The sequence below is a fragment of the Jatropha curcas genome, unplaced genomic scaffold (assembly GCF_041381405.1).
Source record: "Jatropha curcas cultivar XTBG-Jc1 unplaced genomic scaffold, XTBG_Jcur_1.0 HiC_scaffold_76_pilon, whole genome shotgun sequence".
Classification (NCBI taxonomy): Eukaryota; Viridiplantae; Streptophyta; class Magnoliopsida; order Malpighiales; family Euphorbiaceae; genus Jatropha; species Jatropha curcas.
The window spans coordinates 20,789-45,853 of NW_028322342.1; the positions used below are offsets into that span (position 1 = coordinate 20,789).

The 25,065-nt window shown below is 32.3% G+C and overlaps 1 protein-coding gene across 1 annotated transcript; it reads right to left on the reverse strand.

The window, feature by feature from the left end:
* Positions 1 to 20,740: 20,740 nt before the first annotated feature.
* On the reverse strand, positions 20,741 to 23,985 carry LOC105639224 (uncharacterized). Its single transcript, XM_089716794.1, is given in 21 exon segments — positions 20,741 to 21,034; positions 21,036 to 21,121; positions 21,124 to 21,147; positions 21,251 to 21,394; positions 21,397 to 21,688; positions 21,690 to 21,872; positions 21,874 to 22,061; positions 22,064 to 22,432; positions 22,435 to 22,581; positions 22,584 to 22,658; positions 22,661 to 22,801; positions 22,804 to 22,854; positions 22,857 to 22,928; positions 22,931 to 23,002; positions 23,005 to 23,211; positions 23,214 to 23,299; positions 23,301 to 23,466; positions 23,540 to 23,648; positions 23,650 to 23,708; positions 23,711 to 23,871; positions 23,873 to 23,985. Coding segments are annotated over 21 exon segments (3,039 nt in total).
* Positions 23,986 to 25,065: the final 1,080 nt, after the last annotated feature.

Below are 25,065 nucleotides of genomic sequence, written 5' to 3' on the forward strand. Positions count from 1 at the left end.
AAGTTGAATTCAAATTATAGCAAATATATTGTTCGAATAATGGGGTCACATTCAATTACAATTTCACCTTAGATTCAAATTTTATCTTATTTTACTAGAGCCCCTAAATTACTAGACAAGTATCAATTTTAAAACCATCTATATCAATATAGAAATGTTGCAATCTGTACATTAATAAAAAGTCCTTAATAATTGTCAAAAATGGAGTTTCGAACTAAACAAAACGTCAGATATTAGAATGAAGATAACCTAATTTTTGGTAAAAAAATAAATTAATAATTCACACCCTCATACATACAAATAGTATCAAACAAAAGATGTATTCTACAACAAAGAAAAATAAACCAAAAGAAAACGAAGTAACAAAACCAAAAATGAAGGAATAAAATAATAAAACGAAAAATGAAAAACAAAATCTAAATAAAGCGAAAAATTAGGAAAAAGTACAAACAGAAAAACTAGGTATATATACGAAATAAATTATGGTTTCGGTTCCATAATTGGAAAACTAAACAGTCGAAAACTAGGTATATAAAAAATTTTATGATACCTCTAATTTCACTTTGACCGAGTGAATACCATAATTTATAAAATTGTACCATTAAAATGATCCAACTTATGAAATTAAATCATAATTAAAAAATAAGAAAATAGTTATTCTAAAAGTTGTACTAAATATATATAGGACCCTTTTGGTCTCTTAAAGGACAACAATAATACAATTATTACTGCTCTAATTTCTCTATAAAATTCATAAAATTTTACAACTCCACTTGTGAACCGAATTAATGAAACTAAAGATTTTTAAACAGTGTTTCTGTTGAAGGTTATAACATTCTTATGAAAACATTTTGTTTATTAATATTGTATTATGTTGCAGCCTTTTTAGTTTTAGAAGTCTGGCTTGTTGGGATTATAACTGATCCGGAGTGGGCCTGTGGAAAAATGCCGGTGGTAGAAGTAAAATAAAATTACCGATGATAAAAGTTAATAGCACCGATCAAGATTTAAATTACTATTACCACATATATCTCCAATAATTACGTATTGGATATTGACGATCTAATCTAGTAGAAATAATAACCACGGTAAAAAATTAAATAATTATCATAAATGTCAGATGAAAAATAAGGACACCGAGATTTAAGTGGTTCACCCTTCAACTGCTATGGGCTACGTTCACAGGACAAAAACTCCAAATAATTCTTCCACTGAAAATAGTAGATACAAAAGAGATTACAAAAATAGTGGTACTCTAAGTGTTTTCCAAAAATACCCTAAAAATTATAATCCTTACTATTTTCTCTCTTTTCCAATTTTAAGAACTCTATTCTAAAATTCTCTATACTAATTGTGTATTCGTATTCTTTTATTTTTGTGTGTTTTGCTTAGTGGACGCGTCATTAACGCGTCAACCAAATGGACGCGTTAATCAAGCGTCCACTTTTCTTTTTCTCATTTACGTATTAATTACGCGTCCACCTTTCCTTTTTTTTCTCCTTCTACAACTTTCTTTGACCGCCAAAAACAAAATCTTTTTTTTTTCTCTTTTCTTCAAACTTTTGTGGGTCCCACATGTCGGAGGGACCCCACAACATGGCTTAGATAAAGCAATACATTGATTTATGTTCCAAGCTAGATTCATTATTAGTAACTAGTAGAATGTGAAATTGCAACCTTCGAGGAAAGCCCACCTAAAAGTCAGTACATTTCCCAAGGATTTTTTCTTTTCTGATTACTCTTTATTTGGTGACCATTTTTTCCTTGTGCTGCATTAAGTTCTACATTGACATTAGTTTTTGTGTATTCTACTGAGTAAGTTTTCTATGTGTACTCAAGGAAAGAAGAAATTCTATGAACAAGACCCTTTGTTTTTGTTTGGTGGATTACAGGCTCGAATCCTAAATTTTAATTCAGGATAAGTTTGTTTATGGAACTGAATTAATAATAAGTTGCTTATTTATATTTACATATTTGCAAATCAAATTTTGTATTTTAGAGTATTTGGGGAAGGGATTCGAACCTGAATCTATTGTCAGTTCGTATATACATTTATTACTAGGTTATGCTTTAGTGTGCAAAAAAATAAAAACTTCTTATTAGAACCCATTAAGAAAGCAATATAATTTATTTATTGTATGGAAAGATAAAATTGCTCCTACAATTATAAAATGACTTTATATACCTCTTAATCATTTGACAAACAGCTCTTGATATAACATTTCTTAATCATTCAACTCAATGATATAATTCAGACATACAAACTCTTCCTAACTAATAAGATAAAAACTAATACCAAAGACTCTAAAAATTTGTTGTTTTCATAATTTTATAATTTATCAAAAAGTTTTATAAAGTTTTTAAGTTTCAAATAATTAAGCTTTTTGAATTACTCACTTGATAGTGTATTTTTAAAATTAGACTTGTCAGCACGAGGTCTATAGCTATGAACATTTTAAAAATTATTTTCATTTTCTTTTTTCATTGTATGATTAAAAATGCCTTCAAATTAATAAAAAAATAATTTTTCATTGGTTTGGTTCATAGTGAGCCCATAAACCGAGTAAAACAAGTCACTCCCATTTTTATGACTTTAAAATGACAAAAAATAAATTAATTTATTTCAAAATCTGTAAGAGACTTTTTATTAAATAATGAATAAAGATGGTTTCAATTGTCTATTCAAAATTTGGGTAAACCATTAAATACCTTCAAACTTTGCGTCTTATAACAATTTCACCCTAAATCCAACTTAACCCCTCAAGCACTCCAACTAAAATGTTTTGTCACAATTATACCCCAATTTGAAATTGATCAAAATTAATGAATATTATATATTAAATATGGGTCCTACAACTTATACTTGAATTAACTTTAACCCAAAGAATGAGTTGGCTAAATAACACTATAAAATACCCCAAACTTTGGCGATTGTAACAATTTCACCCCAAAATGACATTAATCACTCAGACACTTACTTTTAACTTTTTATCACAACTGCACGTTGAATTCAAATTATAGCAAATATATTGTTCGAATAAGGGGGTCACATTCAATTACAATTTCACCTTAGATTCAAATTTTATCTTATTTTAATAGAGCCCCTAAATTACTAGACAAGTGTCAATTGTAAAACGATATTAGAAATGAAACCTCCTATTTCATAATGTTTTTCACAATCCTTCTCCTTTAAAGCCTAAAATCTACAAAAATTTTTCCTTTCTTTACTGCAGAATTTGTTTTGTAAAAGTTCTGCAGATAATATTATTTCTCAATCACTTTTTTGCCCAAAACTCTGACAGTTTCGATTTTATCCTTTCTTTTTTGTAAATATATGGTCCGAAATATCCAACTAACTATTACGTGTTTTGTGGAAATTTAGGGATAAAACATAACATTGAGGTGACAACAAATAGGTGAGTTTAAAGACAAAAAGATGTAATCAATTGACATATATGTGTTTTCAGAAATTTATTACAAAACACATAGGTCAACAAACAAGTGAGTTTATAAAGACAAACACATGTAACCAAATGTAGCAAATTAATTCCACTTTTGAGTTTACTTTGTTGTTGACCCAAGCATATGCCCTAGACAAGATAATATTCTCTTTTTTTTTTCTATTTTTTTTTATCAATAAATTAACACCTCGCAATCCTTTGATATGCCAGGATAAGGAGATGAATACAAAAGGAAATCTAAGGAAATTTCAAAAGAAAACGACATAACTAAACAATATACTTTTTTTCCCAAAATAATGCATCGTGCCGTGATGATTAAATAACTAATTAGACATTCCAATGCTTAAGAACTATTCAGTTTAAATGAAATAATGTTGTCATGGTTTGGTTTTTCATAATTCTATAATTTATCAAAAAGTTTCAAATATAATTATTCACTTTCTAAATTACTAACTTGACAGTGCATTTTTAATATTAGACTTGCTTAGACGAGGTCTATGTCTATGAACATTTTAAAAATTATTTCCATTTTATTCTTTTTTCAGTATATGATTAGAAATACCTTCAACTCAGTAAAAACAATAATTTTTTATTAATTTGGTTCCTAGTGAGTTCGCAAACCGGGTCTAAACAAGTCAATCCCATTTTATGACTTTAAAATGACAAAAAATAAATTAATTTATTTGGAAATCCGTAAGAGACTTTTTATTAAATAATGAATAAAGATGACTTCAATTGTCTATTCAAAATTTGTGTAAATCATTAAATACTTTCAAATTTTGCGTCTTGTAATAATTTCACCCTAAATCTAACTTAACCCCTCAAGCACACCAACTAAAATTTTTTGTCACAATTATATCCCAATTTGAAATTGGTCAAAATTAATGAATAAAATATGTTAAATATGAATCCTACAACTTATACTTGAATTATCTTAACTCAAAGAATGAGTTCGCTAAATTATACTATAAAATACCATAAACTTTGGCAATTGTAACAATTTCACCCAAAATGACCTTAATCACTCAGACACTCAGTTTTAACTTTCTATCACAACTGCACCTTGAATTCAAATTATAGCAAATATAATGTTCCAATTAGGGGGTCACATTCAATTACAATTTCACCTTAGGTTCAAATTTTATGTTATTTTAATAGAGGCCCTAAATTACTAGACAAGTGTCAATTTTAAAACCATCTAAATCAATATAGAAATGTTGCAATCTCTACATTAATAAAAGGTCCTTAATAAATGTCAAAAATGCAGTTTTAAACTAAACAAAATGTCAGATATTAGAAATGAAGATAACCTAATTTTTGGTAAAAAAATAAATTAATTCACAACCTAACCTTAATGAATCCACGTCACACCCTCATACATACAAATAGTATCAAACAAAATATGTATTCTACAACAAAGAAAAATAAACCAATAAAATGAAGGAATAAAATAATAAAACAAAAAATGAAAAACAAAATCTAAATAAAGCGAAAAATTAGGAAAAAGTACAAACAGAAAAACTAGGTATATATACGAATAAATTGTGGTTTCGGTTCCATAATTGGAAAAATAAACAGTCGAAAACTAGGTTTCCGATTCAACGGTAAATAAGGTGTGTGTATATATATATATATATATATATATATATATATATATATATATATATAGTAATCAATAAAATAACTCACCTGACACCTAGAAAAAAAAAATATGGAATCGCAACCAACACCGATGGAGCAAAATACAAAATATGGAATCAAATCGACTGTAAAATATCTCAAGAAGAATGAAATTTATGAGGAATAAAATACAGAAAGAAGAAGATGAAAAAAACAAAATGAAAGCGAAATCGTAGAATAAAAATCGATTTTCTGATAAGAACAAAAATAAAAATAAAAATGAAATTGTAGAATAAAAATAAAAACCTTGTTACGTGAAAAGGTAAATAAGTAAATCACTATCGAAACTGATATCGTTTTAATAATTTAGGTCAAAATGAGATTTTTAAACTAAAGTTCCAAAATCTGACATATACTACAATATCCTTATTAGAAATAAGTAAAAAAGGTACTACCTTCCCCAAGTGTAGGAACCATTTAAAAAAAAAAGTTTAATGTATAAATTTAATATTTTATTTTTTCTGTAAAAAATCTTGTGATACCTCTAATTTAACTTTGACTGAGTGAATACCATAATTTATAAAATTGTACACATTAAAATGCTCCAACTTGTGAAATTAAATCATAATTAAAAAAATAAGAAAATAATTATTCTAAAAGTTGTACTATTATATATAGGACCCTTTGGTCTCTTAAAGGACAACAATAATTCAATTATTACTTCTCTAATTTCTTTATGAAATTCCCATTAAATTTTACTACTCCATTTATTAACCGAATCAATGAAACTAAAGATTTTTAAACAGTGTTCATGTTGAAGGTTATGACATTCTTGTCGTCACATTATGAAAACATTTTGTTTATTACTATTGTATTATGTTGCAGCCTTTTTAGTTTTAGTATGGCTTGGATAGTTAACTATGAGATAAGTTACGAAGTAAAGATGAGATTGATGGGCAAGTATGAGATTGATAGTAAACCGTACTTGTGATACTTTAATCTTTCTATTTAAGTATGAAACTTGATCAATGAATTATGCCCACTGTGAAAACTCCTATTTCATAATGTTTTTCATAATCCTTCTCCTTTGAAGCCTAAAATCTGCAGAATTTGTTCCTTTCTTTACTGCAAAATTTGTTTCTAAAAGTTCTGCAGATAATGTTATTTCTCATTCACTTCTTTGCCCATAACTCTAACAGTTCTAACTTTATCTTTTCTCTTTTACAAGTGCATGGTCAGAAATATCCAACTAACTCTTACGTGTTTTTGTGGAAATTTAGGGACAAAACAGAACATTGAGATGACAACAAATCGGTGAGTTTAAAGACAAAAAAATGTAATCAAGTGACATGTATGTGTTTTCAGAAATTTATTACAAAACACATAGATAACAACGAACAATTGCATTTAAAGACAAACACATGTAACCAAATGTAGCAAATTAATTCCACTTTTCAGTTTACTTTGTTGTTGACCCAAACATATGCCCTAGACGAGACAACATTCTCTTTTTTTTCTATTTTTTTATCAATAATAACACCTCGCAATCTTTTAATATGCCAAGATAAGGAGATGAATACAAAAGCAAATTTCAAAAGAAAACAACATAATTAAAAAATATATTTTTTTCCAAAATAATGGTGCCACGATGATTAAATAACTAATTAGACATTCCAATGCTTAGGAACTATTTAGTTTTAAATGAAATAATGTTGTCATGGTTTGGTTTTTTCATAATTTTATAATATATCAAAAAATTTCAAATATAATTATTCACTTTTCAAATTTGCTAACTTGATAGTGCATTTTTAAAATTAGACTTGCCTAGACGAGGTCTACGACTATAAACATTTTAAAAATTGTTTCCATTTTATTCTTTTTTAGTGTATAATTAGAAATACCTTCAATTCAATAAATAAAAATAAATTTACATTAGTTTGATTTATAGTGAGCCCATAAACCGGGTCTAAACAAGTCAATCCCATTTTTATGATTTTAAAATGACAAAATAGATTAATTTGTTTGAAAATTCGTAAGAGACTTTTTATTAAATAATGAATAAAGATGATTTCAATTGTCTATTGAAAATTTGGATAAACTATTAAATACCTTTAAACTTTGCGTCTTGTAATAATTTCACCATAAATTCAATTTAACCCCTCAAGCACTCCAACTAAAATTTTTTGTCACAATTATACCCCAATTCGAAATTGGTCAAAATTAATGAATAATATATATTAAATATGGGTCCTATAACTTATACTTGAATTAACTTAACCCAAAGAATGAGTCGGTTAAATTACACTATAAAATACCCCAAACTTTGGCGATTATAACAATTTCACCTCTAATAACCTTAATTACTCAGACACTCACTTTTAACTTTTTATCACAACTGCACCTTGAATTCAAATTATAGCAAATATATGGTTCTAATAAGGGTCACAGTCAATTACAATTTCACCTTAGATTCAAATTTATCTTATTTAATAGAGCTCCTAAATTACTAGATAAATATCAATTGTAAAATACTATATCAATTTAGAAATGTTGCAATCTGTACATTAATAAAAAGTCCTTAATAAATCTCAAAAATGAAGTTTCAAACTAAACAAAAGATCATATGTTAGAAATGAAGCTAACCTAATTTTGGTAAAAAAAAAAAAAAAAAAAAAAAAACACACCAATAGAAGACGAAGTAACAAAACCAAAAATGAAGTAATAAAGTAATAAAATGAAAAATGAAAAACGAAATCTAAATAAAACGAAAAATTAGGAAAAAGTACAAACAGAAAAATGATCATAGATGAATTTTAAATAAGAAAATAAGACGATAACATTTCAACAAGTGAAGATTTCGCTTACCAGCCAAAAATAAGAAAATATATCACAGGAAGTGAAGGTCAAAACTATCTTTACCTCCAATAAGACAAATGCATGTCAATTTTTATAAAAGATAAAAACCAATTATATTATGCTGCCATCTAAGCACTAAGGTGTACAGTAAAATAGTATCAACACACTTCACCTCAAAAAGAATGAATTGAAGAGAAGCAGTTTCGCGGAAAATCCACACAGACAGAAAATCCACACAGTCCCTCCAACATGTGGGACCCACACACATGGCTTAAAAAAAATAAATAAAAAATAAAAAGAGAGAGAGAGGGAGAAGGCAAAATGAGCTGCGTACAGCTCATGCACAACTTGCATGAACTGTACACAGCTCATGCCCATACCCAAGCCCATACATTCTTCTCCTATAAATAGGAGAAGAAAACTAGCTTCTCAACACACAAAAACGAAGAAAGATATATATACATCTCTAAGTATATATATATATATATATATATATATATATATATATATATATATATATATATATATAATTTTAGGAAAAGGGTCCTAAAATTAGAAAAGAGAGAAAATAGTGAGTATTATAATTTTTGGGAAACACTTAGAGTGCCACTATTTTTGTAATCTCTTTGTACCTACTATTTTTAGTAGAAGAATTATTCGGAGTTTTTGTCCCGTGGACGTAGCCCATAAGAGTTGAAGGGTGAACCACGTAAATCTTGGTGTCCTTATTTTTCAACTGGCATTTACGGTAATTATTTAATTTTTACCGTGGTTATTATTTCTGGTGGATTCGATCGTCAATATCCAATAAGTAATTATTGGAGGTATATGTGGTAATAGTAATTTAAATCTTTATCGACGCTATTAACTTTTATCGTCGGTAATTTTATTTTACTTCTACCACCGGTATTTTTTCGCGGGCCCCACTTGGGATCAGTTATAATCCCAACAATTGGTATCAGAGCCTTTGGTTGCTAAATTCTGTCAATTTGCTACAAAGTTACTATTTACGTGAATAGTGAATTTCGTGAATAGTAAATTTTTGTCAGATTCAGAATTCGACATGGCTAACGACGGGGCAATGATCAAATTGACGGATTCAAATTATTCAATGTGGAAATCCAGAATGGAGGACTACCTCAATTGCAAAGATCTGTACGATCCAATTGAAGGTGATAGTGCAAAGCCGGAAGAAATGAAAGAAAGGCAGTGGGAGAAATTGAAAAAGCAAACCTTGGGTACAATACGCCAATGGATAGATGCTAGCCTGTATAATTACGTAAGAATGAAAAAGATCCCCAAGTTCTCTGGAAGAAATTAGAGAATATGTACGAGGCTACGAATGCTCAAGAAAAAGTCTTCATGATGCGTAAAGTCATGAACTTGAAGCTGTCAGAGGGACGATCAATTACACAACACCTGAACGATTTTGAAGGACTCGTAACTGAGTTAGCAGTTAGCGGTATGTCCTTAGAAGACGAGATGCAAGCATGCCTACTATTGGGATCTCTACCGGATAGCTGGGATACTCTTGTGGTATCATTAAGTAACTCAGCTCCAAATGGTGTGGTAACGATGTCTATGGTAAAGAATAGACTACTTAATGAAGAACTAAGAAGAAGAGATATTGCCAGTACCAGTTCTCAAGCCCTTGTCACAGAGAATAGGGGCCGGAGCAAGAGTAGAGGTCGAGGGCATGTAAAGACAGGTGGTAGATCCAAGTCCAGAGAGATGAGAAAATGTTACCATTGCGGTAAGGAGGTTCATCTCAAAAGAAATTGTCGTTTACTCAAACAGGATAATGCAGACCGAAGACAGGAGAATGACAGAAATACATCTGCTATAGTCTCAGGAGAAGATGGTGAGGTGGCTTTAGTCACTCATGATGCAGATTGCTATCATGTTGGAGATGCAGATACCGAGTGGATAGTAGACTCCGGTGCTTCTTACCACTGTGTTCCAAAAAGGGAATACTTTTCCACTTATAAAGCAGGAGACTTTGGCACTATTAAAATGGGAAATAATAGTGTCTCGCAAGTGGTGAGAATCGGTGATATCTACATAAAGACAAGTGTCGGGTGCACATTAACACTTAAAAATGTGCGACAGATTCCCGATCTTCAGTTAAACCTATTGTCTGTGAGTGTACTGGACAAGGAAAGCTATCACCATCATACAGGTGGCGGTAATTGGAAACTCACCAAAGGGTCTTTGGTGGTGGCGAGAGGAAAATTATGTTGCTCGCTGTATAAGACGCACGCAATAATATGTGCGGGTCAACTGAATACAGTTGCAGATGATGCTTCACCAAATTTGTGGCATAGGCGGCTGGCGCACGTTAGTGAGAAAGGATTGAATTTGTTGGCTAAGAAGTCCCTCATACCATTAGCCAAAGGTAAAATAAACCCTTGTGATTATTGTTTATTTGGGAAGCAACATCGGGTCTCATTTTTGAAAAGCTCTAGAAGGAGAGACAACAAGTTAGAGTTGGTACACTCTGACGTATGTGGTCCCATGGAAGTAGAATCACTTGGAGGAAGTAGGTATTTTCTTACCTTCATTGATGATTTCTCATGAAAAACATGGATATATTTGTTGCGCACAAAAGACCAAGTATTCAAGCACTTTCAGCAATTCCATGCGATGGTGGAAAGGGAGACTGGAGTGGCATTGAAGTGTTTGCGCACAGATAATGGTGGTGAGTATATCTCTAAGGAGTTTAGAGATTATTGTAGTCAGCACGGTATCAGGCATGAAAAGACAATTCCTGGTACGCCTCAACACAACGGCGTTGCTGAACGGATGAATCGCACCATTATTGAGAGAGTCAGATCCATGCTCAAAATGGCCAACTTACCTAAGCCATTTTGGGGAGAAGCTGTCAATACTGCTGTCTACCTAATCAACCGACTACCTTCAGCACCTTTGGATTTTGATATCCCGGAGAAGGTCTGGATAGGTAGAAATATTTCATACTCTCATCTGAGGGTATTTGGCTGCAAGGCATTTATGCATGTTCCGAAGGAGCAGAGATCAAAGCTTAATGATAAGTCAGTTCCTTGCACTTTGTTGGTTATGGAGACGAAGAGTTTGGCTATAGGTTATGGGACCCAGTGAAAAAGAAAGTTGTCCGGAGCCGAGACGTAGTATTCCACGAGAATGAGATCGTGGCAAATACAATTTGTGAAGAATCCACAAGTGATGGTGTTGTTGATATTACACCAGGAAGCATTCCCACTGATGATGCCACAGGAGGAGGAATGCCAGAATCAGAACGAGAAGAAGAAGAAGAGCCAGTCGTAGGGGATCAAGAGACAATTGTAGATGATAACAGTGATGCAGAGGGTGTTGAGCAGGGGGAGCCAGAGAACCCCATTCCACCAGAAGGAGTTGAACCTCAATTAAGAAGGTCAACTAGAGAACGCCAACCATCTACAAGGTACCCTAGTTCTGATTACATTTTGATTACTGATGAGGGGGAGCCAGAGAGCTTCCAAGATGTGCAATCTTGCAAAGATAGAGATTGCTGGACAAAGGCCATGCAAGAAGAGATGAATTCTTTGAAAAAGAATGACACATATGAGCTGGTGAAACTTCCAAAAGGGAAGAGAACACTCAAGAACAAATGGGTGTACAAACTGAAGAAAGATGATGGCAACCTAGTGAGATACAAAGCTCGATTGGTCGTCAAAGGCTTTACTCAAAAGAAAGGTATTGACTTTGATGAGATTTTTCACCAGTTGTGAAAATGAGTTCTATTCAAGTTGTGCTAGGTCTTGTAGCCAATTTGAATCTTGAGTTGGAGCAGCTTGATGTAAAGACCGCATTCTTGCATGGGGATCTAGAAGAAGAAATCTATATGGAACAACCAGAAGGTTTCAAGGTAAAGGGAAAAGAGGACATGGTTTGTCGCCTGAAGAAGAGCTTGTACGGGTTGAAACAAGCGCCGCGACAATGGTATAAAAAGTTTGATTCTTTCATGGTGAATCAAGGATACAAAAGGACAGATGCAGATCCTTGTGTGTATGTTCAGAAATTCCCTGATGGTAAATTTTATCATCCTTCTCCTATATGTTGATGATATGCTAATCGTTGGACTAGATGCACATATGATTAGCAAATTAAAGAGCGATTTGTCAAAAGCATTTGACATGAAGGATTTGGGATCGGCAAAGCTAATTCTCGGAATGGAGATTATCCGAGATAGGAAGTCCTGCAGGTTATGGTTATCGCAGGAAAAATATATTGAACGAGTTCTAGAGAGGTTCAATATGAAGAATGCTAAACCAGTTAGCACTCCGCTTGCCGCTCACTTCAAGTTGAGTAAGAAATCCTACCCATCAATAGAGAAAGAAAAAGGAGATATGTCAAATGTTCCATATTCTTCAGCGGTCGAAAGTTTGATGTACGTAATGGTGTGTACGAGACCAGACATCGCTCATGCAGTTGGCGTTGTGAGTCGATTTCTGTCAAATCCCCAGAAGACACGTTGGGAAGTAGTGAAGTGGATTTTCAGATACCTAAGAGGAACTTCAAAGTTATGTTTAACTTTTGGAGGTGAAAAGACTGCACTTGTTGGCTACACAGATGTAGATATGGCCGGTGATCTTGATGAAAGAAAGTCTACATCAGGATACCTATTACATTCTCAGGGGGAGCTATTTCATGGAAGTCGAGACTACAAAAATGTGTTTCGTTATCAACAACCGAAGCAGAGTACGTTGCAGCAACGGAAGCAGGAAAGGAAATGCTTTGGTTAAAGCGATTCTTTCAAGAATTGGGTGTGCAGCAAGAAGAATATATAGTTTATTGTGATAGTCAAAGTGCGTTAGACTTGAGCAAAAATACTATGTATCATGCACGAACGAAACACATTGATGTAAGATATCATTGGCTTAGACTTGCCATTGAAGAGAAGCAGTTTCAGTTGCGGAAAATCCACACAGACAGAAATGCTGCGGATATACTGACAAAGGTCGTTCCGAAGGAGAAGTTCGAGCTATGTGTCAAAGCAGCAGGGATGGAGAGTCCCACCATGTAGTCGGGAGGAGGAGAATTGTTGTGGGTCCCTCCAACATGTGGGACCCACACACACATGGCTTAAAAAAAATAAATAAAAAATAAAAAGAGAGAGAGAGGGAGAAGGCAAAATGAGCTGCGTACAGCTCATGCACAACTTGCATGAACTGTACACCGATCATGCCCATACCCAAGCCCATACATTCTTCTCCTATAAATAGGAGAAGAAAACTAGCTTCTCAACACACAAAAACGAAGAAAGATAAATATACATCTCTAAGTATATATATATATATATATATATATATATATATATATATATATATATATATATATATATATATATATATAATTTTAGGAAAAGGATTCTAAAATTAGGAAAGAGAGAAAATAGTGAGTATTATAATTTTTGGGGTGTTTTTGGGAAACACTTAGAGTGCCACTATTTTTGTAATCTCTTTGTACCTACTATTTTTAGTAGAAGAATTATTCGGAGTTTTTGTCCCGTGGACGTAGCCCATAAAAGTTGAAGGGTGAACCACGTAAATCTTGGTGTCCTTATTTTCAACTGGCATTTACAGTAATTATTTAATTTTTACCGTGGTTATTATTTCTGGTGGATTCGATCGTCAATATCTAATAAGTAATTATTGGAGGTATATGTGGTAATATTAATTTAAATCTTTATCGGTACTATTAACTTTTATCGTCGGTAATTTTATTTTACTTCTACCACCGGTATTTTTCCGCGGGCCCCACTCGGGATCAGTTATAATCCCAACAGATACATACATGAAAATCAAATCATCAATCCATACGAGCTGACTCAAAACTCTTCTTTGTTTTTCCCTGAAAATAAAATTTTCCCCTTTATGCATCCATTATATTGTACAACATAAAAGAACACAAAAGGCAATCACATAACAAAGCTTAACATAAAAGGGGGCAGTAGGAATATATAAAAAAATAGTCTTCCAACAAAAGGTAGAGAATGAAACTCAACTGATAAACCATACAATTTGATCAAATAGCATCTATAACCCAACACATTAAGAGGAAGATTACAGGGAAAGATAAGAGTAAATTACCAGAAATTACGGGTGGGCAGTGATGACCATCGCCGGAAAGCTTGGCATAGCTAACTCAAACAGCGGGGTTTTGATAGAGAGGAAGGGACAGAGGAGGTTTTGGAACGCAGAGGATTTAAAAATAGGGTATTATAGCTGTTTCTGGCTTGTAATTTCCTAATCATTACTGGGTGTTATCGATGTTCTGTTCCTCAAACTGTTAGGCGTTTCACGAACGGTTCGTCGTTCATTATCTCAGCTTATAATAATTCTCCCTCGAATTATATCACTTTTTTTCTCACGTGTCGTTCAAACTTGAGTTTGGAGTTCATGACTACCCTACCGATTTAGAAGTGTTTTTTTCACGAATCAAACCTTTTAATTTGCAGATGTTATCTCTAAATTTAACCATATTTTGCCTCTCAAGCTGATCGATATGGTTCGAATTATCACTTTGACCTATGGGTAAGTAAGTTTCTATTTTAACTGAATAATCAAACCAAGCCGATACTATTTAGTTTGATTGAATTTGATTTATCAACAAGATTAATTCGATTTGATTAATTACAAAAGTAAATTTTAATTTTTAATTTTGACTCAGTATTCTATAAATTGAATAGACCAAAATAACCACAAAATTAGAGGTTAATCAATTCAAATTAGAAAATCGAACTAAACCAACATGATTTCAATCAATTTGATTTGATTTTTTTAACTAAATTATTTTCTTTTAAAAAATAAAAATTGACTTGATTATTTCACTTTAGTTTTATTTTTATGAATAAAATTAAATCTTTTCAATTCAATTTAATTTGTTTTTTCATATTTACTCAATTTGATTCGAATTCTATATTTAAAATTTGATTTTTTCAATTGGGGCGATTCAATTGAACTGAATGCTCATCCTTTACTTTCATCATGTCCTTGCAAACAATGTTGAGTCCATAAAATTTTTTTCTTAGGATTAGCAAATAATTTTTTTTTCTTTCAAAGATGGGTGAATGGATCCCTTATTTACTAAGCTAGATGCAGTATACCTACAAAAGAAAGTAACACAACTAACTGGAATATTATCACTTAAATTTGCTTAATGAAGATTCCATTTGTGCTTGAAAAATAATTTATTTTGAAAAATATTATTTGATTGACTGGTAGACAAGATTGGAGAACAATAAGATTGATTTTTTTTTATTATTACGAAGGAACCACAAGTTTTTAAGTTGGTATTGTTACCGCGTAAACCTTTGTTGCTTTTTACTGCTTCAAATGGAGCCACAAGAAATGCTTTAGTGCGTGTACAACAAATTAGTTGTTTTTGTAGTTGTTAGTTGTTTGAGTAACTTTTCATGAAACGCTAAAACATTAAACGTCACATGAGTTAACTTTTTATAAAACGCTACTTCAATCTCTCAAAACTTGTTTAAATGTTATGTTATCGAATACTATAAAAAACAGCGTTTAGCGTTTTGATCAGTCAAAAACAGCATTCAAGATTTAAACTAAATATATTATTGTTAAAGTTGACAAATTATGAAAACTTTCCCATTTTCATGAAAACTCACTATAGAACTTGTTACGGCATAAATTAAATAGTTCATATATATATATATATATATATGGATATATCCCAAAATCTTGAGATATATTTCCTATGCGTTGGATTCTCTCAAGATGGAGTCTTAACAAGGAGTTGCAATTTTGAAGGCCTGTTGGGATGCCACCCCTAAAATCATTTCCATATGCAGCGAAATATTTAAGTCATCCACTAAGGCATATGCCATATGGTAGGTGACCTCCAATCTATTGTAATATATTTGTAAACTTGATACTTTTTGTCAAGTTTTCAGTTACAAGGAGTAGCATCGGTTGGAGACCAAGAAGACAAGATAAATTGACTCTAAATAGAGCTGTAAACGAGCCGAGTCGAGCTTTAGTGAGCTCGAGCTCGACTCAACAAGGATATACTCGAGCTCGAACTTGGCTCGAGTTCGTTTCAAACTCGGAAATCTAAGCTCGAGCTGGGCTCGTTTAAAAATAGCCAAGCTCGAGCTTGATTCGGGCTTAGCTTGATAACTAAAAATGAGCAGAGCTAGAGCTCGAAATATATTAATCAAAATGACGTCGTTTTAATGTAGGTTTTAATTGATTTTGGCTCACGAGTTAACTCGAGAGCTCGGTTCGATAAAGCTGGCTCGTGAGCTAATAACCCAAGCTCGAACTTAGCTCGATAATCTTATTGAACGAGTTCAAGCGAGCTTTTAACCGAGCCGAATCTTAAACAGTTTATAAGCGGCTTACCTCGTTTACATCACTAGCTTTTTGGTTCAAGACTAGCTTTCCACTTTAGAAAGGCATTTGCTTGAGTTTGAATAGCAGCAGAAGCAAAAGCAAGGACATGGAAAGATAATATAATTAATAACATAGTAGTAAGTGAGAAGAACAGAATAAGGAAATGAAAGCAAATTTTCAGAGGAAAACAACATAAATAAAAAATATATTTTTCCCAAAAATAGTGATAAAAAGTAAGAAATAAAAAAGGGTGCCATGGTGATTAAATAATTAGTTAGAAATTGCAATGCTTAAGAACTATTTATTTATTTATTTTAGTTTTAAATAAAAAGTAGCCTCTCTCTCTCTCTCTTTCAAATATGTATGGTGAAACGATCCGAAAAATTGCATTTAAAAATTTAATTTTAAATTTTAAACGATGAGATTTAGCAAAAATATTTTTTTATTACTAAACCAGACCTGTAAATCAGTTTGAATTTTTCGAAAATCAGGTGAAAAAACCCTTAAACAAGCAAAGACCGAGCCGAATCACTGAATTGAAGCAAACCGGTTCGGATCGAACCGAAATAGTCTAGAAACCAGCCTTTTCTTTTCTTCCTTTTTTTTTACTTTCTCTCCTTCTTCTTCCTGGGTCCCGAGCGGCGCCGTTCCTCCCTCTCCCTCCTTTCCCGTTTTCCGACCATCGCACGACGAGATCGAGTGGCGACCGGTTCCCAAAGAACCTCCGATCACGTTTCCGGCTTCCTTTCACGCAGAAAGAGTCCCCAATGGCGCGAAATGAGACTGTCACCTCCGACAACTTCTAATTTTTGATTTTCGACGATTAGCTCGATTCAAGCGGCTGAAGGCCTCACGGTGAGTTCTGATCAGTTCCTCCCTATTGTGTGAACATTTTCCATCCAAGAATCGACGGATTTGGTGGAGGGAACTGAAACCACCATGAACGGCGGCGTGGAGATGGCTGTGGGCGGTCGATCCGGCCAAACGAGCCACTATCTCCTCAAAACGACACCAAATTATTCAGCTTCTACGAGTGGTTTCGAGCATTTTGGTGTAAGTGTTACAAAATTCTAGGTTGTTTGGGATTTTTTGGCCACTGCTGACGGCAGCGGCAGCGGCAGCGGCAGCGGTCCGACGACCGGCCGCCGAGTCCCCGGTGGGCCCCAAGAGGCAGAATCAACTTTTCCTCGCAAAATTGTATCCCTTTTTCGATTGGTATGCTCTTAGATCAATTCCTTATTTTTATATAAATTTCAAATTTAAGATTATTAGTTGATTTAGCTATTCTGAATAAATAGTTAATTGAATGTGATTCCCGCTAGTAAATCCTCGATAGATAAACTCACTTAATTCTGATAAATTAAGAATAAATTTTATAAATGGAAACATGAAAGATAAATTGGAATACTTGAAGTAGTAGATTTAATTTTTGCTAGGAAGTAGATATTTTAGGTCTTTATGTTAGATTAGTTTATTATTGAAGTAGATATAATTAAATAACAAGAAATTAGATTATTTGAATAGTTTTATATATAATAGAATATTTTAGTCTGTTATAAATAAATTAATTTTGATTGGTTTAGAGTATTATAGTAGCCGATTGTGATTAATTAATTGGTTTAGAATCTTAGAATTATTAAATGCATATATGTGTGCTTAACGGTTAATAAATGTTGTCTAAGTCGGATGGACGGTGTGAATTGAGTAAATGTTTAGATGAATTGCTCGATGGATGGGCTTTGAGAATTTATTGTTGAATTGTAGTCTTAAGTAGGTGGTTTTAATCTAATTTTAGGGGAGGTTCTGTCGAAATTTTGCTAGGATCTACGCTAGTTATATTTAATGGTTAAGTTAATATATTTATTTGGAATAATTCTTTAACTTGATATATTTAAAATAGAGTACTTAATTCAATTCAATTCTCTTCTCTCGTTTGAATGCCATTTCGGTTAGATCGCTCTAGTTGTTCTGCTTAAATAAGTTAGGACCTGAAATTAGGGTGTTTTTTCCATTTAGCAATGTAAGTAATAATAGGTAGTATATATACCATATGCATCATATATAAACTCATTATTATATAATGCTTCGTCTTTATTTGTTTATTTATTTACCTTGTTTATTTATTTTTAAATATCAATTATTATATTATTAGTGTTTAATACTCTTATGTTTATTTGTATTTAGATATGAAAATCTATTTGTACATTTGCATAATTTTTTTATTGTTAATGTGTTGCATTTAAATGCTATGTATGATTATTTGTATTGTGATATTGCTATGCCTTATTTGTGTGGAATTGGGATGAAGTGGGTCACCATGGATTTGTGAGGTGGTCCTTGATACCGTCAACCATGTATAGAAGATTGGTGTCCCTGTGTGCATCTGATGATATGGATTATATGGAAAACTACAGGATGGCCGCCTATTGGTGTGAAAATGAAAAGAGAGTATAAAAAAAATGAGAGGGCTGGTCAGTGAGGATTAGATCGGTTGGCCATGTATGGGGATCAGCTCCTTAGTGCACACGTTATGAGAGGATGGGCCATGTGTGAGGACGGCTCATCGGGGGTTTGGTGACGCCACAGACCAATTTCCACGTGTTTGATTACTTGAAGGTGTAATTATTTGTGAGTGCTGATAATATGTCATGTGTTTGATTGGATGAATGCTTATTTTAGTATTTTAGGAAGCATTTGGTGTAAATGCTTGTGTTATGCAATAATTATTATACATTATTAAACTCACATTTCTTTTGTTTAATATTTTTTTTAGGAAGTAAATACTTCTTGTCCTGATTAAAGCTCTGTCTCGTTCCCCGCATAGCTAGAAAAAATAACTTTTAAAATCAGTAGTTATTTAAATTATGTAGTTATATGTGCTCAAACTTATTTATATTAATCTGTTAGTGAACTCCGCAGTAGGAGGATTTATGTACCTATAGCCATGTATTAAAATAGATATAATGATTTATGAACCCATAAATGTTTTAATTATTTTTCTAAGTGCATGTAACCGATAGCCAATATTATGAATGTAGTGAATTAAAAGATGGGTCCGAACTATAAAATGTTTAAGATATTAAATTTGGGCCAAAGTATAAAATATTATGAGATTTATGATGCATGACAATATGGTTGAATGTTTAAAATTGACATTGATATAGTTAATTTTGTAGTTTAGACTTATTACGGTCCTTGGGATTTAAGTTTATCTAGACTCTAGTGCCGATTTGACCCATGAAACGGTAGACATCTGGTCTGCCCAATATGCTTGTGTTTGGGTGAGCGACTCCCTTGTTGTCATAGATACAATGATGCATTGTTTGGCTTTTTCATAATTTTATAATGTCAAAAAGTTCTATAAAGTTTTAAAGTTTAAATAAAACTACTTGCTTTCAAATTACTAATCTAAATAGATAAAGACCTGCACAACTAGTTACTCAATATTAGTACATTTTACAGTTTGTACAATTAAAATATAAATTATAATTAATACATATCCTTCGACTTATTTTATGCTCGTTATTTCTGTTTTGGATGTTAAAATGTTTGTAAGTTTCTAAATTTAGAAATGTAAATAATTACTTTTTTCATAATAACCTATAAGATAACTTTTATGATTGTTGATTAAATGAATGATTTTTATTAATATCTTAATTAGTTAAGGATAGAAAATGGTAAAATAACTTTTGTTGACTAAATTATTAATACGTGTGTTTTGTCAAACTATGCAAATAAAATGAGACGGATCGAGTATTTTTTTCATACAGTTTGAATTCTTTTATGGTTGTTGATTTTATAATCCTATTATTATAAATGTTTCGTTGGAATATAGATCATGCCATTAAACAAATAACACAAATATTAATTATCATTAATCTTCCATAATTATCATAACAAATAACACAAATATTAATATAAAACTCCCGTAATTATCATAAATTTTGTTGCAATTTTGAACTTGAACTAATTTCTCATAAATTATCATAAATCTCTAATTTTTTGCTTCACCCACAATACAAATACCAATCAGCATAAATTTTCCATAATTATCAAATTTTTTTTTAACGCAATTAAATCATATTTAAAAAAAAAATGACAGAATAAAAATGACAAAAAAAAAAAAAAAAATTTCCCATTTAAGGTTCATTCGATTATTGTAATGTTACACACAACTACACAAGCATATTCAAACAATTTAAGTGTAATAAGCTCGATAAAACTTACATCATAAATGAATATACAAACCTAAACTTCTTTTAAAAAATATAAAACATGAACTATAAAATTCTTTGTTCTATATAAATTAAGAGACTTCCATTCTAAAAAAACAAAAGAAAGAAAAAGAGACCCCATTCACCATGCACCTTTTTATTTTATTGAGTTGTTTGACCAAAAAAAAAAAAAAAAAAGAGATCATAGATGAATTTAAATAAGATGTACACATGAACAATAATAAGGATTAGCCAGTTGGCCATCTTGAAGCAAAAGCTCTCCTAATTTGATTTCAGAAAATGGCTTTGTTAATGGATGCCATTTAGCAACTAGTTTTGAAGAAACTTGTTCCATGGTTGGCCGAGATTGAGGATTCATACTCAAACATGCAAATGCAAGTTTGGAAACATAAATCAAGCCTTCAGCATCTCTTTTTTGAGGAATTTGTAGGCATTGGTCAGTCACATCTTTCCATAGGGTTTGCTGGTTCGTTGCTGCTGAAGATGACGGAAAGAGATGAAATGAAATCTCCTGGATGTGTTCCCATTATTATCTCCAGTGCTACCACACCAAAGCTATAAACATCACATTTTCATTGACTACCATTGTGTAAGCTAGCTCTGGAAAAATTTCCAATACACCCATTAGTTTACAATAATGATAATGGTGCAAAATATGTCAAATACATATATTTTAGACTAATTAAGAAGTCAAGGAGTTTACCTGGAGCTGTGTATCCAAATGTTCCGGCAAATGCAGTCCAATTTGATGTATCGGGCATCAAGAGCCTTGCTGTACCGAAATCAGAGACATGAGCTTCTAATTCTGAATCTAGTAGGACATTGTTGCTGGAAAGGTCTCGATGATAATTGGAGGGAAGCAATCATGGTGCATATAAGACAATGCACTAGCTATTCCTCTAACAACATTTAGCCTTTTACTCCAATTTAACTCCATTGCTTGTTCTTTATCACATAATATCTTTCTCAAACTTCCTCTTTCTATGAAGTTATAAATAAAAAATGAGTGTTTAGCATGAGAACAAAAATCCATATACTTCACAATGTTCCGATGGCGAATGTTTGTCAGTGCAACAATCTCATTTTCAAATGCTTTCACATTCAACATCTCATCATTCTGTGACTGGTTATGAAGTTTCTTCAACAGCAATCACTCTACTTGTTGGCAACACAGCTTTATAGACAACTCCATACCCTCCCACTCCAATACAATCCTTGGAATCAAAACCTTCTGTAGCCTCGATAATGTTTTCATATTGTAGATCTTGATCTGGGCTCCATATTGCATGAACACCTTCCTCACTACTTAACTTGGCTTTTCTCCTTATACTTCTTCGACGGAAAAATGAAAAAACATCCTATGAAGAGAAAGAACAGAAACAAACTGGCGGACAAGATTGAAAGAACATATGCTTGATTACTTTTTTGTCTTTTCTTCCCTATGGTTTTTTTGATTGTGAAGGAATCACAAGTCTTTAAGTTGGTGTTATTACCGCACAAGTCTTTGTTGTTCTCAGTGCTTCAAATGGAGCCTCCCGGAAAGCTTTAATATTAGGAATCTGGCCCTTTAACTTATTATAGGATATATCCACCGATGTTAAGCTTATCAAGTAATCAAGAGTAGTTGGAATAGAACCTGACAATAAATTGTGGGAGAGATTCAACATCTCTAGTCTTTGCAACTGTCCAAGCTGCTCTGGTATCTCTTTTTTGAACAAATTGTAACTTAGATCAAGGCTTTGTAGAAAGCGTAAATTCCCAATCTCTGAGGGGATATTACTAGAGAATTCATTTTTACTGAGGTTCAAGAAGAGTAAGTTTGAGCATTCACCAAGCTGTTTGGGAATAGATCCACTAAGATTATTTGCAGCCAAATTAAGATCATAAGATCACGTAACATACCAATTTCTTTAGGAATGTCACCTGAAATCTTGTTGTTGCCAAGATAAAGGATAAATAATTGTAACTTTCCCAATTTTTTCGGTATATTCCCCACAAGATGATTAGATGAGAGGTCAAGCGAATGCAATTGAGTGCCTTGCTGAGTTCAGATGGAATTGTGCCTGATATATTATTCTTGGAGATTTTCAAAGTTGACAAATTGTGAAAATCTCCCATTTCCATGAAAGCTCACCATAGAATTTGTTATCACTTAAATCCAAATAGTTTAAGTGTGGATATATCCCAAAATCTTGAGATATATTTCCTGTGAGTTGGTTTCTCTCAAGATGGAGTCTTATCAAGCTGCTACATTTTTAAGGCTTCGTGGTATGGGACCCGTAAAATTGTTCCCCCTTGCACCGAATGTTGAAGTTGCACACCAAGGCATATGTCATTTGGTAGGTGACCTCCCAATCTATTATCATATATTCTAATATTTCTAAGAGAGTAAGGCTGTTAATGGAAGCTGGGATTGCACCGGTGAGTTGATTGTCTGACAATTCCAAATCAGTACGGACCTCAACATTCCAACTTCCCAAGGTATAGAACCAGAAAGTCGGTTGTTATAAAGATAAAGTTTTGATGCCTTCGTCAAGTTCCCTATGGAATCTGGGATTGCACCGGTGAGTTGATTGTCTGACAATTCCAAATCAGTAACGGACCTCAACAATCCAACTTCCCACGGTACGAAACCAGAAAGTCGGTTGGCATGAAGATAAGAGTTGATACCTTTGTCAAGTTTCCTATGGAAGCTGGGATTGCACCGGTGAGTTGATTGTAGGACAATTCCAAATCAGTACGGACCTCAACATCCAACTTCCCAAGGTATAGAACCAGAAAGTCGGTTGGTATAAAGATAAAGTTTTGATGCCTTCGTCAAGTTCCCTATGGAAGCTGGGATTGAGCTAGAGAAATTATTGTATGACAATGAAAGGATCGTAAGAAATGTCAAAGTTCCAAGTTGTTGAGGTATGGGACCTGAAAATTGGTTCTCATAAAGTAAAAGAACTGATAGCTTTTGTTAAGTTTCCTATTGAAGTTGGGATTGAACCAGACAGAAGGTTGCTTGACAAGTCAAAGTATGTGACAAAGCTTAATACTCCAACACCTTGAGGAATGATGCCGGAGATTAAATTAAGAGACAAGTCAAACACATTGAGGTCTGGAAAGATTACCAATATAGGAAGGAAGGTCCCATTGAAATGAGTTGTTGCGAATGTTAAAGCAAATAGTTTGGGAAATAAGAAAATATCAAGATTTTGAAGTGTACCGTTTAATGAGAATCCACCAGTCCTTATTGCAGAGATACTTTTATCCTTATGACAGTGAATACCAAACCAATGGCAAGGAGTAGCACTGGTTGCAGACCAAGAAGATAGATAGATTGCTCTGATTATCAAGACTAGCTTTCCATTTTAGAAGAGCATTTGCTTGAGTTTGAATAGTAGTAGTAGAAGTAAAAGTAAGGACATGTAAGAATAATATAATTACTAGCATAATATTAAGGGAGAAGAAGGAGAAGAGATTTGTGTAAGGAGGATGGCATAATCAGTAGGTAGTTGCTTATAAATAATGAGGGATTAGAGAAATGTTATTGAGGAATTTAAGACGTAGATGAAGAGATATTTATAGGGAAAAATTTTTCTAGACTGAAGTCATGGCACTGAGCAAATCAATTAAACTAAAGATTTTTAAACACGGTTTGACTTTATTTTTTTTTTAAAAAAAAAATATATGTTCAGAAATATCTAACTATTACGTGTTTTGTGGAAATTTAGGGACAAAACATAACATTGAGGTGACAACAAATCAATTTACATTTAATTATGTGTTTTCAGAAATTATTACAAAAGATAGGTAACTACAAACAAGTGAGTTTTAAATACAAACACATGTAACCAAATGTAGCAAATTAATTCCACTTTTGAGTTTACTTGTTGTTGACCCAAACAAATGCTCTAGACAATACAGTATTCTCTTCTTTTTTCTTTTTTTTTTTTTATCAATAAATTAACACCTCGCAATCCCTTAATATGCGAGGATAAGGTGATGAATACAAAAGGAAATCTCAAGGAAATTTCAAAAGAAAATGACATAACTAAAAAATATATTATTTTTTTTCCAAAATAATGCGTGGTGCCATGATGATTAAATAACTAATTAGACATTCCAATGCTTAAGAACTACTTGGTTTTAAATGAAATAATGTTGTCATGGTTTGGTTTTTCATAATTTTATAATTTATCAAGAAGTTTTATAAAGTTTTTAAGTTTAAAATATAATTATTTGCTTTTTAAATTACTAACTTGATAGTGTATTTTTAAGATTAGACTTGCCAACGAGATCTATATTATGAACATTTTAAAAATTGTTTCCATTTTATTCTTTTTTCAGTGTATGATTAGAAATAGCGTCAATTCAATAAAAAAATAATTTTTCATTGGTCGGGTTCATAGTGAGTCCATAAACCAGGTAAAACAAGTCAACCCATTTTTGACTTTAAAATGACAAAAATAAATTAATTTATTTGAAAATCCGTAAGAGACTTTTTATTAAATAATGAATAAAGATGATTTC